The following is an 11,826-nucleotide window of genomic DNA, read 5'->3' as shown; positions in this document are numbered from 1 at the left end:
ATGCTGATAGTATTTCATGGCATTAGGAAGGAGAGAAGCCTCTGTAGCCGAACAAGTCGTTGTAATTGTTGTTGTAGGCAGTAGTATAAAGCATTTGCCGTCGTAATATGCAGACGCAGTAGTAGTGTTGATATTAGTGGGAGTATCAGTAGAAACATAAGTAGACGTTGCTTAATAAGGGAATGTGATGATTAGCATGAATGATAATAACAATAACATAATGGAAACAGTATACATCATAAGTAGAATTATTAGTTATGGTAGTAAAGATGGGGTAATGTAGTAATAGTATTAGGAACAATATCATAAAAGGTTTAGTAGTAGGAGAAATAAAAATAGCAGTGGAACCAGCATAGGTAAGCGTAGTATAGGCTTTAGTATGTAACTTAGTATAATTTGTTGTTGTATGGTCTTATATTAGATGAGAGGTTAAATGATGATCGAAATAATAACCAATGTATTCAATATTTATTGGAGAGTGGTAACAAAAGTTTCATTTTCTTTATAATGGTACCTGATGAAGACATGAATAAAAATAATTCTAGTAATAGAGAACAAAACTGAAGTAGAAACAGTAGGAATACTGTATAATAGATAGAAGTAGGAGTAGTAGCATCAGTTGAAGTTGTAGAAGTAGAGGTAATAGCACAAGCAAAGGAAGTCGTAAAAAACATGGTAGTAGTAGTAGTAGTAATAAAAGTAAAAGTAGTAGCAGCAAAACAACAGCAGTTGTAGTATAGAATAATATAAAAGATATAAAAAATATATAAAAAGTATAAAAGAATAAGAAGAAGAAGAAGAAAAAGAAGCAGTAGTAGTAGTAGTGGTGGTAGTAATAGAAGCAGTAGTTATAGCAGGAGTAGTAGTAGTGATAGTAATACTGTAGGAGGGATAGTTGCAATTTCAGTAGGAGTTTTACACAAAAGTAATGGTAATACTAGCAGTAATGACAGTCGAAGTAGTAGTAGCAGTGGTGGTGGTGGTAGTAGTAGTAGTATAGTAGTATAAGTAGTCGTAGTAGTAGTGGTAATAGTAGTAGTAGTAGTAGAAGCAGTAGTAGTAGTAGTAGTAGTAGTAATAGTAGTAGTAGTAGTAGTAGAATAGTGGTAGTAGTAGTAGTAGTAGCAGCAGCAGCAGCAGCAGCAGTAGTAGTAGTAGTAGCAGTAGTAGTAGTAGTAAAATAAGTAGTTTTACATTAGTAGCATAATCGTTTATAGTATTAGTGAAGTTTATTATGTAATAGATAGGGAGTTCTTACATAATGTAAATGGCGATGTAAATCGGATACCTTTAATTGAAATATTATATGAAAAAAAAAAACAATCAAAACTTTCATGAAAGTGGTGATAAATATGCAAAAATGGTTAAACTAAAGAACCCTATTCCTTTTCTGATAAAAAAACTTTTTTCCCGCATTCATTTCCTTTTCGTAAAATAGCAGGCCTCAATTAGTGCTATCAAAACGTGTATGTGTTCTCATCTCAAAACTTTCTATCGTCCTTTGATTAATCAACTTTGCTAAAGAAAATTGTTATAAATTGTTTAACACTATCGTGATTTCACGTCACCTGATAATACCTTTCATTCACCTTGGTTAAAACCAATGTTTGTTTTACGAGAATGCCAACCGGCTGAAAACAGGAACACAAGATACAATACAGATTGAATAGATATGAACACCTATCAATAGATAAGCAATCATAAGGTTTTGCCCTTTAAGTTGAAAAGAATTTCGTATTTTTTTCACATCAAGAAATTTTAAATTAGAACTGGTGATATCTACAGATCATAATATCTTTAAGAAGGAAAATTTATCTCGTCATGATACACCGTCGTCGACGAATCTGCTACCGTTATCTTAAGCATTGTAGATACACATCTGCTTGCAATCTTCTTGACAGAATTGATGTTGTCCTGGTGTCCCCTTTCCATGGATCGAAGAGGCCCGTCAAAACGTCATCCGAGTCTGAAAAGGCAAGACAATGTGCGCGTACCAGCTTGACCGGGACAATAGCAGTTAGGGGTCGTTTTCCCATTATACGTCGACACTATAATCCAATATCGAAAAGCACCAATTGTTCATGAACATACACATATATAATCACTATTTGTATAATCATAATCATTATTTGCTGTTGAAAGGGGGGCAAGGATTATGCATGGATGACATTCGCAGTCAAATTCGTGTCAATCCACACACGCGTGTCAAACTCGTGTGGTGTTTTTACTATTTGACTTTTTACGCTTTAGATGCCTGGAACCTATATGGTTCATCATGTGGTTGGCGCTAAATCGCCTCTTCTTACTTTCTTTCCTGGGTGGACCTCCAAGAATAGGCACATCAGGATCCTCATCGATGAACAAAATGGGTTCATTTTTCTCCCATTCAGGAGGATATAGGTATTCCGCTATGTTACACGGCATTGAGGTGGATTTTGGATGGCCGCGCGCATTGCGGTTCTTAGTCGACGGGTCGTTCAGACCGTCGTCGAGTAGAGGCGACGAGTTATTATTGTTCGAGCCTTTCGAATTAAGAAGATCTTTGGAGGCTGCATTCATGAGGTCCGAGCATCCCGATATCACTGATTGCATGCTATCAGGCTGATAAATAGGTCTTTTCACGACATCCTCCATCTTGTGAAACATTTGAGTTCCGGGCTCCTTGACGCCGCCATCTTCGATTCGCTGCTCCATTTCGTTCATCTTTTTATCCATGCCGGTGAGCGCTTCGAACATCTCGTACTTGAATCCGGAGATGTCCTGTTTGAGCCGGTTCACCCATTGTTCTTGGTTGTTTTCGTCTTCATCTCTCTTCGCGTCGAAGATGTAACGTTTCACCAGCTTGCCCATGATTTCCTGGGAAATGGGAGATAGAAACACATTCACTCAAAATCTGATTCAGTTTAATCCTACACTTAAAAATTAAACTTCAGGATTGAAATTTTAATTCGAAGCTAAAGGGGTCAATATTCCTGCTCCTCAATTATTTTCAGTCTCTGAAGGGGTTATATTGCTTTAGAACAATCCGTTCGCGGTCAGCGTAAATGCAGCTGGAAGGATCTAGCTATCAAACCATTTCCATTGTATGAAATCTGTTCACCTCTGTTTTCTCCAAATTCTCTACTTTATTTCTCTTTAATACCCTTTTCGTACTTTCACCATATCCTAATAAGAGGGTCGGAAGTCTACGAATAAAGGAGGAAAATTATTGTTTTTCCATGTAGTCTTAGCTACATTGTGCTTATTTCTTTTAATTCTTGTTTCATTTCAAATTGTTTTCAGGATAATTTCTCATCAGAAATGCGTGGATTACGTTTTGTCAAATCGGTCAAATTGAAAAAGAAACTGTTAACACTAACTCTATGCCCATTATTAATTAATTAATTCCTTGTATAACTTAAGATTAGCCAACACTTCTGTGATCAGCCATATTACCATATTAAGTTATCTACCAGAGAGCTCTTGATTATCATATATGTGTTTATATGTATATAAATGTTACTTACCCTGTATTGCTGCTCTTTCTCCTCCATCTTTGCTTTATTCCTGTCCTAAAAGTCATAAAATAAACGACATATAATAATCATTATTTTGATGATTACATGCAGACTAAATGATGTCCCCTGGAAAGTGATTTCTGAAGCACTTTGTGTCTGTGGTCTTCACTGAAACCTACATTTTATTTTGCACCTTATAAACAAGGAGCATTATTCTTTCATTAAGAGGTTTGAGGATGAACGCCGCACGGATCACTAAACAAAGATGGTTTTAAAGGAGGATGAAACCTTTGGAATAATATAGCTTGTATGAAAATAGAAAAATCAAAGAAACAGATCAACGAAAGTTTGAGAAAAATCGGACAAATAATCAGAAAGTTATGAGCATTTGAATATTGCAATCACTAATGCTATGAAGATAATCAAATTGGCAATGATACAAAGATGTGTGATGTCACTTGTGACCAACTCTCTCCATTACTTTAGTATATATTTCACTTAAATTTTCTCTTTTATCACATCTATCAGTGGATCATGAGTTCTTTCTATAGCAGGGCATGTAATACAGATTTTTAAAGAATACATCATGGATAAAGAGTGTGTATCACCATAAGAAAAAGCAAAAACGAGACATTTTGAAGGTATTTTATGGTCCCTCAAAGGGAAAGTTGTTCACATGTGACATCCTTGTCCCTTTGCCATTGGGAGGATCTCCATAGCATTATTGACTGCAATATTCAAATGCTCATAACTTTTTCATTATTTGTCCGATTTTTCTCAAACTTCCTTTGTTCTTTTTAATTCAGTTTCTGTTTCGACACAAGCCTACTTGTTCTTAATGTTTCATTCCCCTCTAATTGAATGACGTTATGTGGACATGAACGTGATCAACGCCATACCCACCCAAAAGCTTGGCGGATCATCTATACTGCGTTCCTTTGGGCGGCGAATTGTTTTGGTTATGTGCATAGGGGAAGAATGCGCGACTTCATCAACACACATGACAATTTTGATAATAACTTACAGACAAACCGACTTCCACAGGCGCGTTTCATAACGCGTTTTGTGTCAGTGGTTTTCACCGAGTAAAACGGCATTAGGTCATCTAGGTTAAAATAGAGGATCGACGGATGCGTGTCCCCTTCAAGGAAATGGGGGGAGATAATATTAGACAGCGATTCGTTCTGTGAACTTCAATACTGCGATAAAAGTCAAGATGCAAGTGAAAGTACCTACATCCTTTTCTTTAAATCAAGGTCGGTATTCATCGAGAAATATTGCTTTTCTGTTTTACTAAGCATTTTACCTGGGCTAAGCAAAATACTTAAACTTGTGTTGAGATCACATGTAAGTAATTTACTTTATCAAGCCAAGAATTATCTTCCCAAGAACTTACCCTAATCGCCTGTCTGTGCTTTTCGCTGCCCAACTTGCCTCTCAGCCACCGGTAGAAATACAACATCGATTTGGGTGTCGGGATGACGTTGAACGGTGCGGGTAATGACCCTCGGCCAGCAAAATAACTCATCCACAGTTTAGACCGGGAAAATTTCCATTGCACTTCAGAGTCATCCTGTGGACAAATTTGAATAAAAGTAATTTCCCTTGCAAGAATGTAAAGATACAATTTGTAATAATCAGATTGCCTTAGGGGATCTATACATGTAAGTTTGTAGGAGCACACACGAATGGGTAAATATTTCTAGTTTATATTCATAAATTCGTCCATTTGTCATGTTTTATAAATTTCATACTAATGCTTCTGTGGAGCTAAAGAGAATAAAGGTGATAGAGATCTATATTCAATTATCAATGGAAAGTAAGACACGCCCCCTTTTATTACGATCGCTGTGCTTTTGGACAGGGTGATACACATGTTGGTCATTGTCCAAAAAAGGAACCAACTTGAACATTCCTACTGGGTTTAGAGCCACTCTTTAGTGTAACCTCTCAACAGTGTCTTGGAAGCCTGCTTTACCTCTATCCTTGTGTAGGTATTGCTCATCATAGCGATAAGGACGTTGAGCAGGACGACGATTGCGATGACGTGGTAAGCAGCATACAGCATCAGTCCAACAGTCTCGGTGAATTCATGATCAACTCCACGGATGTCAACGATGTTCATCTCAGGCAAGCCAAAGAGAGCCCAGAACAATGTACTCAGAGTATACTGCACCCTGTTCACATTTCAATTATAAATCAGATTAATTCAGACCTTTCATCGAGTGATATAAATGCCGAGTTGTTGGCTATTTGAATTCACCAAGAAAATGGGCATTCCTCCCATTAAAGAGGGCTCTCGGTATACATCATGTTCATAATTTTGTGTAATTCCAAACTAGGAAAAAAAAACATCATTTTTTAGGAAAAAAAATCATTCGGTGCAATGTGCCTAGACGTTAACACGTAGATTACGGTCTCTAAACAAACATTGTGCAATGGATGATATGCTAGTGAATATTTTCTACTAAAAGTATTCGTTCAAATATTACTGTTTGATTCATGATTTTTTTTTAATGACACGTCAAAATATTTTTTTTACATAGAAAGGGCGAATTGGGAAGCTAAACTAAAATAAAGAAATCAAATTTTTGTTCTATAAAAATATCAAGCTAATTTATATATATATATATAGATATATTAATAAAATAATTCGGTTAAATGATTATTGCATTATTCAAAGACTTTTTGAGAGGGTATCAATTCCGGTGAGCATTAAAGAAGAAATTACTTACGTTTCAAATGGCTGTTTACAATGTTCTTCCATAGGGTTATTCAAATCACATATTTCCCGAGTGATGTACGAGTAATATCCATACAACTGATTCATTCCGAGTGAGAAGGCGAACCACACAAAACAAAAAATCAAGAGAAACTTGCAAATATCGAACATCATGTTTCCAAGTGAGATCTGCATTGGACCGACATGACGGTTCATCACAGTATAACAAATGGGTCTGAGGAAACTTAGAACCTTGGCTATAGCGAACAATCCCTCAGACACAAGGAGAGGGTCATAGGCACTCCAGTTCGCACGTCCTGTTCTTGTTATATTTGAGCTAGACCCACCCGCCCCTTTCTTGCCTCTACGTCCGCCACTAACAACCGAGGCCGACTGCGCTGCTGAAGCGGTTTCTTCCAGGATCTTGGTCACCCGTTCGTCCATTTGGGTTAACTGAGATTTGATATCCCCGATTCCCTGGGCGAGTGACTGTCCGAGATCGGTCTGCTCTTCGTCGATGTCCATGACGTCCTTGTGAAGACGTTCTATTCTTACGATTACTTGTTCCCAATTCGACATCTCCATTGTGGTTGCCGGGTCCGTCACGGTCACCGGGGTTTCACCCGACGTCGTGAACTCATCGTCCGTAAACGAGGTCGGGATCTCCATGGTCGAATACAGCATCGTTGTCGGAGGGATTTCCGTAACAGCCAAAGATGCACCATGCTGGAAATTGAATAGCAAACAGGATTTTAAACGATAAGCGAGTTTTATAGAGGAACGCGCGTCTTATCGCGTGCACTCTATTGATTGCTTTTCATTCCCAAAATCAGTACAACGAAATATCAATCGGAGAGTAGTCATATAATTTTATTGAAATAGAATACTGCTGCTATTTAATGGGCTTCATAACAAGATGAATGAATTTTCGTTCTCTAGGTTGTGGGATGAGATTAACCTATCACACAAAATATCTACTAAAACATTCACAAAGTTAACCGTAATATATTACTTAACTTTTTTTTCAAGAAGAGATTTAAATAAATGCATTACTTAAGGTCACATAATCTCTTAATGGCAATTAAGTCAAAACGACTCTTTTTTATATGGGGTTAACATGGTCAACCATCGATCATTATACTATTTAAAATGAATAATTTATACGACAATATATTATTATAGTCATCTGACGTGCAGCAGCCATTGCAAAACTGGAACAAGTGTACAAATTCATGACGTTTCTTAGGTACCCTTTGATAAATGACTATCCTTAGAGCTATGGCGGCCCAGTATAGAGACAACGTGAAGAAATCCAGGATGTTCCACCTATCCTTGAGATATCTCGATCCGTAGTACCAAAGCTCTTTGATTTCTACCCATGTTAATCCTGAGGTTTGAAGAAACAAACCATTGAAACATTAGTGGTGAACAAATAAAGGAGTATAGCAGTCACACCTATTATTAAACCAACTCCAGACTAACAAAAGCTATCTTATTATTTCAATGAAATACCATCGACCAGCGATTTAGGTCGGTTTCTGGGCGTGATTGCGACATTATGCTACAGTCAGACCAACGAAATTGACCTCAGAACGTTGAAAGACATTCTTTACAATTGCCATTGGTATGCCGTCAGTCGCTATGGAGTGTTTTCATAGGTGTGTCTACTACGTGAGAAATATCGATCTAAGTCAACTGATTAGATTTAAATATTTAATACTTGCACATTTCTGGATTTTCATCATTCAAAAGACGATCATCAGATTACGAGAATAATGAATAAACCATTGTCTTTTCATGATTTCCACTAGTTTTGTGCAGTGTATGTTTTCTTTATGCATTGGAATATATTGTACTGTATCTTGTAATACCATCTTTACTCTGTATTGTTCTTTTTATGAAGTGTGGAATTAAATGAATCAAATCAAATCAAAGCACATTTTCGATTATGGGCAATGTTACTTATAGTTAACTTGCATGTATGCTAAGATGTCAGCATCGTGTTTGAATAAATGGTAATACGAAAATATATATGAATAATTTGGCACAACTTTAAAAAAAAGAATTACAGGACAATAGAGGCGTTGGTGACTTCACTATAGTCGTGTCAGTACAGGCCAATATATGTGATATAGTGTTATCCTTACCTATGACCCAAACAAGAATAAGCCACTCGGTCATTTTCGGTACTTCCGCCCGTTGGTCTCCCGTGGGTTCGTCATATTTCGGTTCGAAGGAGGATTGAAGACCAAGTAACATTAGGAATACAAGCATAGAACTGATGTGACATACAAACTGAACATGAGGAACTCGCATTAAACGACCGATGTTGCCCCACGGGTAGATAATGTATAGAAGACAAAGAAGCGGAAAGCACAGTCCGACGGTGCAGGTGGAAATTGTTGAGGATATCCAGTTGGTCATGTACCAAGAAGGAAGACCCTCGTACCATAACTGGGTAAGATGCTGCTGACAGTGGGGATGTGCAACAAACTGTGTCAACGGAGAAAAAAAATAAAACAAGTATTATTGGATCATTCGTTGTGAAATCATGAAGTACTTTGTGACTTTTCTTCATATTTAATGAAGAAATGTGTGTACCATGATTTATTAAGGACTCAAGAGGACATACATTTCTTTTCTCACATTTGCTCTAAAAATCTTCTGAATGAAGGTATAACTGGTGTGGATTTCTTTATTTCCACCAAACAGTGAATATATAGTTTTCTTTATAACAAAAATACTACAACGGATATTAAAGTACATAAATACAGAGCGATATAGGCTACTGTATCTCTTAAACTGATCTTCGTGTTCTTTTATGCTGCTGCACTCCTTTTACGCAATTATGAATAAGATCTGAGCCCAGAAGATATTTGGCAATTACAACTTATCGAACGGTTTCCTTCTTCACCGTAGGGTTCTTGAGAGAGAACCGACATGACCAAAGAGGAACAAAATTGCCCACTGAGTTGAGAAATTGCCATCAAGTCATTTCGAAACAGACGTAACGTCCCTCATTTGCCAAAGGCTTTCCATATGGGTCATAGTACAATACCTTTCTTTGTTCGTGATGTATAGCAATTTTAACTTTGTACGGTCCAATCCCACTCTCGCCGATGCTGTAAAAGCACGGGTCATGGTAAAGCACGCATGTTTGTTCCGCTTGGTTCCGAATGTGGCCGAGGATATCAGCTGCAAACTGTTCACACTGGTTGGCCAGCGTCGAGAACTCGACGGAAAACTCCGGGTTGACCTGACAGAGCTTGCGTAGTTTGACGCACCGTTCGAACGCTGTGTTGATAGGGTCGAGGCTGGTGAGAGAGATGTAGGCTTGGCTGGCCAGGGCACGGTAAATGTTCAACATTCCCAGAGAGTGCTGTAGGGTATTGGTTTCCGTCGAGAAGGCATAGTACTCGGGATCCTCGATGCGAGCGCCGTATTCCAGCAGTATCTTGATGATATCGTAGTTGTTGTGATGCGCGGCAAGGACAATGGGGGTAATGTCGGGATGGAAGTCACCGTTGAGGGCGCGACACTTTAAAAACTCCTGCAGGACAAGGTAATGAAATGATAGAATGAATGAACATGTATAGTTGTACTCATCAGCTGTTGTCCGGAAAGAGACTTTGCATTGTATATTAAATACATCCTGCATAAAGTTAAGTACAGTGTGTTGAAAGTTATGATAATTGTGGAGTATATGTGTTTTCCGACTTCGCTTACCGACCCATGATTGTAAGGTTGTGAGTTTGAATTCCAACTCTGTCAGTGTCGCCACTTTGGTTAAAAAACCCGGGAGTAATTTTTGTCGCATATAAGGTCAGCATGTATTACCAGTAACTTTAATAGGCGTAAAATGTTCCCTATGTAATAATCAGTTATTTTCCAGTTTGTTTATACCAGCAAAAAGCTGTCCTGCCAAGTTTCTACTGCAATTACCAAAACAGAAAACCCTACATTTCGAAATGATTATTTGAGTGAATATGCAACTGTAATTTGTGTACATTTTGTTAAAGTAACTCTACTACAGTTACCATAACAGTAACCCCTGCATTCCTAAAGATTTGAGTGAATGTGCAATTCCTCCTTTTTTATTTGTTTAATTATATTTAAGTAAATAGCATGTAGACCTGTGGCCTTGATCCTCGCCCATGAGCAACACTTTTTTGCACATCAAATAAGACGGAAATGTTCATCTTTTTAAACATTTTCCATTCAAGATCTACGGTGAGAGCGCATTGGCAGCGATCACATATCTGTTAAGGACGCAACGAATTGTTATTTACGTACCGGAATATTCTTTTGTTTGATGTGTTCGCATAGTATCTGAGCAGCATACACAAACTGTTCATCAACCGCTCGCAAGAGGGCGTCTCCTAGTTGTATACCATGCTCAAGTAAGACGACGATGATATCTGTGTGAAACGAGAATAAATAAATAAATGAGATTATAATCTACGATATGAGTGTTAAAACAATTATGAAGCAACGTCATGATAATACCAAAATATTTTGCGGATACATGAGTACAGAAAAGAAGAACTAGCAATCAAAAAGAAAGAAAAAAAAAGTGTTGATCATGATGATAATAATTACTCTGCTGAGTGTTATTGGAAAAAAATATATAATACGGCCAATTAAAATGAAGAACAACAATAATATTATGTTGACGATTATTATTGTTATGAAAACAATGGTGAACACTAAGTAACCTTGACAAGTTGATCTTCTTTACATTTTTAAGTGTTAATAAGATTGGCCTATTATTTGGACATGTTCAAAGAGACCAAAGCCTGATTAGAAGATGGTATTTTCCATTTTAATCCTAATAACAAGGACATAAACGCATCGAAATTATCAATATGAAAAATGAAAATATATCTAAATGTAGCATTGGCTCCACTGATGCAAAATTGCGAAGAATAGTTGAAATAAGCAGAAAAATGGGGGATATAGGGGGCTTTAAGAAGGTAAGAGAAAGAAGTGAGGTGTGTGTGTGTGTGTGTTTGTGTGTGTGAGACAGAGGGGCAGTGAAAGAGGGAGGGAGAGAGAGTGAGAGTAAAAGAGAGAGAAAGGGGAAAATAGAGTGCATTACCATAAAGATTTATATGAGTAATGCCATCAGACAAAGAAAATAAATAGAAGACCACGCACAGTTTGCATTTTCTCCCTTTTCCCAATATTTCAGATTTTTTTTTTTCTTAACAAAAAGGAGATGTCGAGATTTAATTGAGCATGTATCATCCAATCACGATACATTAAATCCCATCTAATATCTCTAATAGATCGAATCATGCCAATGCTGTGTGACATTCACGGTATCCGGCAAGGTCGAAGACATTAACAAATTAAGTGCAGCATTTACCTGGCATCGCTTCCTGATCTTTTTTTCTCTCTAGAATTATGTTATCTCTCCTATGGTTCCATTTACTCGGTGAAATATGGTTTTCCCCTAATATATAGATTTATATTTCCGAAATATCTATTTATTACGATAATTGATCACTACGTATATGCGGTTAAGTTTACATGGTCACGGACTTATAAAAACATGGTCATGTACAGGCCAATCTCATTGAACAACTCCCATTTTTATGCTGCAGC

General features: G+C 37.3%; 1 protein-coding gene across 1 annotated transcript; it reads right to left on the bottom strand.

Annotated features, from left to right (window-relative positions):
• Positions 1-1,349: 1,349 nt before the first annotated feature.
• LOC121429052 (short transient receptor potential channel 5-like) lies at positions 1,350-11,594 on the bottom strand. The gene is made up of 10 exons (XM_041625956.1): positions 11,588-11,594; positions 10,513-10,637; positions 9,278-9,769; positions 8,367-8,712; positions 7,470-7,606; positions 6,233-6,945; positions 5,476-5,674; positions 4,894-5,070; positions 3,507-3,551; positions 1,350-2,856 (listed from the first exon to the last, which is right to left on the bottom strand). Exons 1-10 carry the CDS (start codon positions 11,592-11,594, stop codon positions 2,206-2,208), a joined length of 2,892 nt encoding a protein of 963 aa, XP_041481890.1. The 3' UTR covers positions 1,350-2,205.
• Positions 11,595-11,826: the final 232 nt, after the last annotated feature.

The sequence above is a fragment of the Lytechinus variegatus genome, chromosome 15, assembly GCF_018143015.1.
Source record: "Lytechinus variegatus isolate NC3 chromosome 15, Lvar_3.0, whole genome shotgun sequence".
NCBI lineage: Eukaryota > Metazoa > Echinodermata > Echinoidea > Temnopleuroida > Toxopneustidae > Lytechinus > Lytechinus variegatus.
Note: the sequence above shows the minus strand (reverse complement) of the source record. Positions and strands in the feature narration are given on the sequence as shown.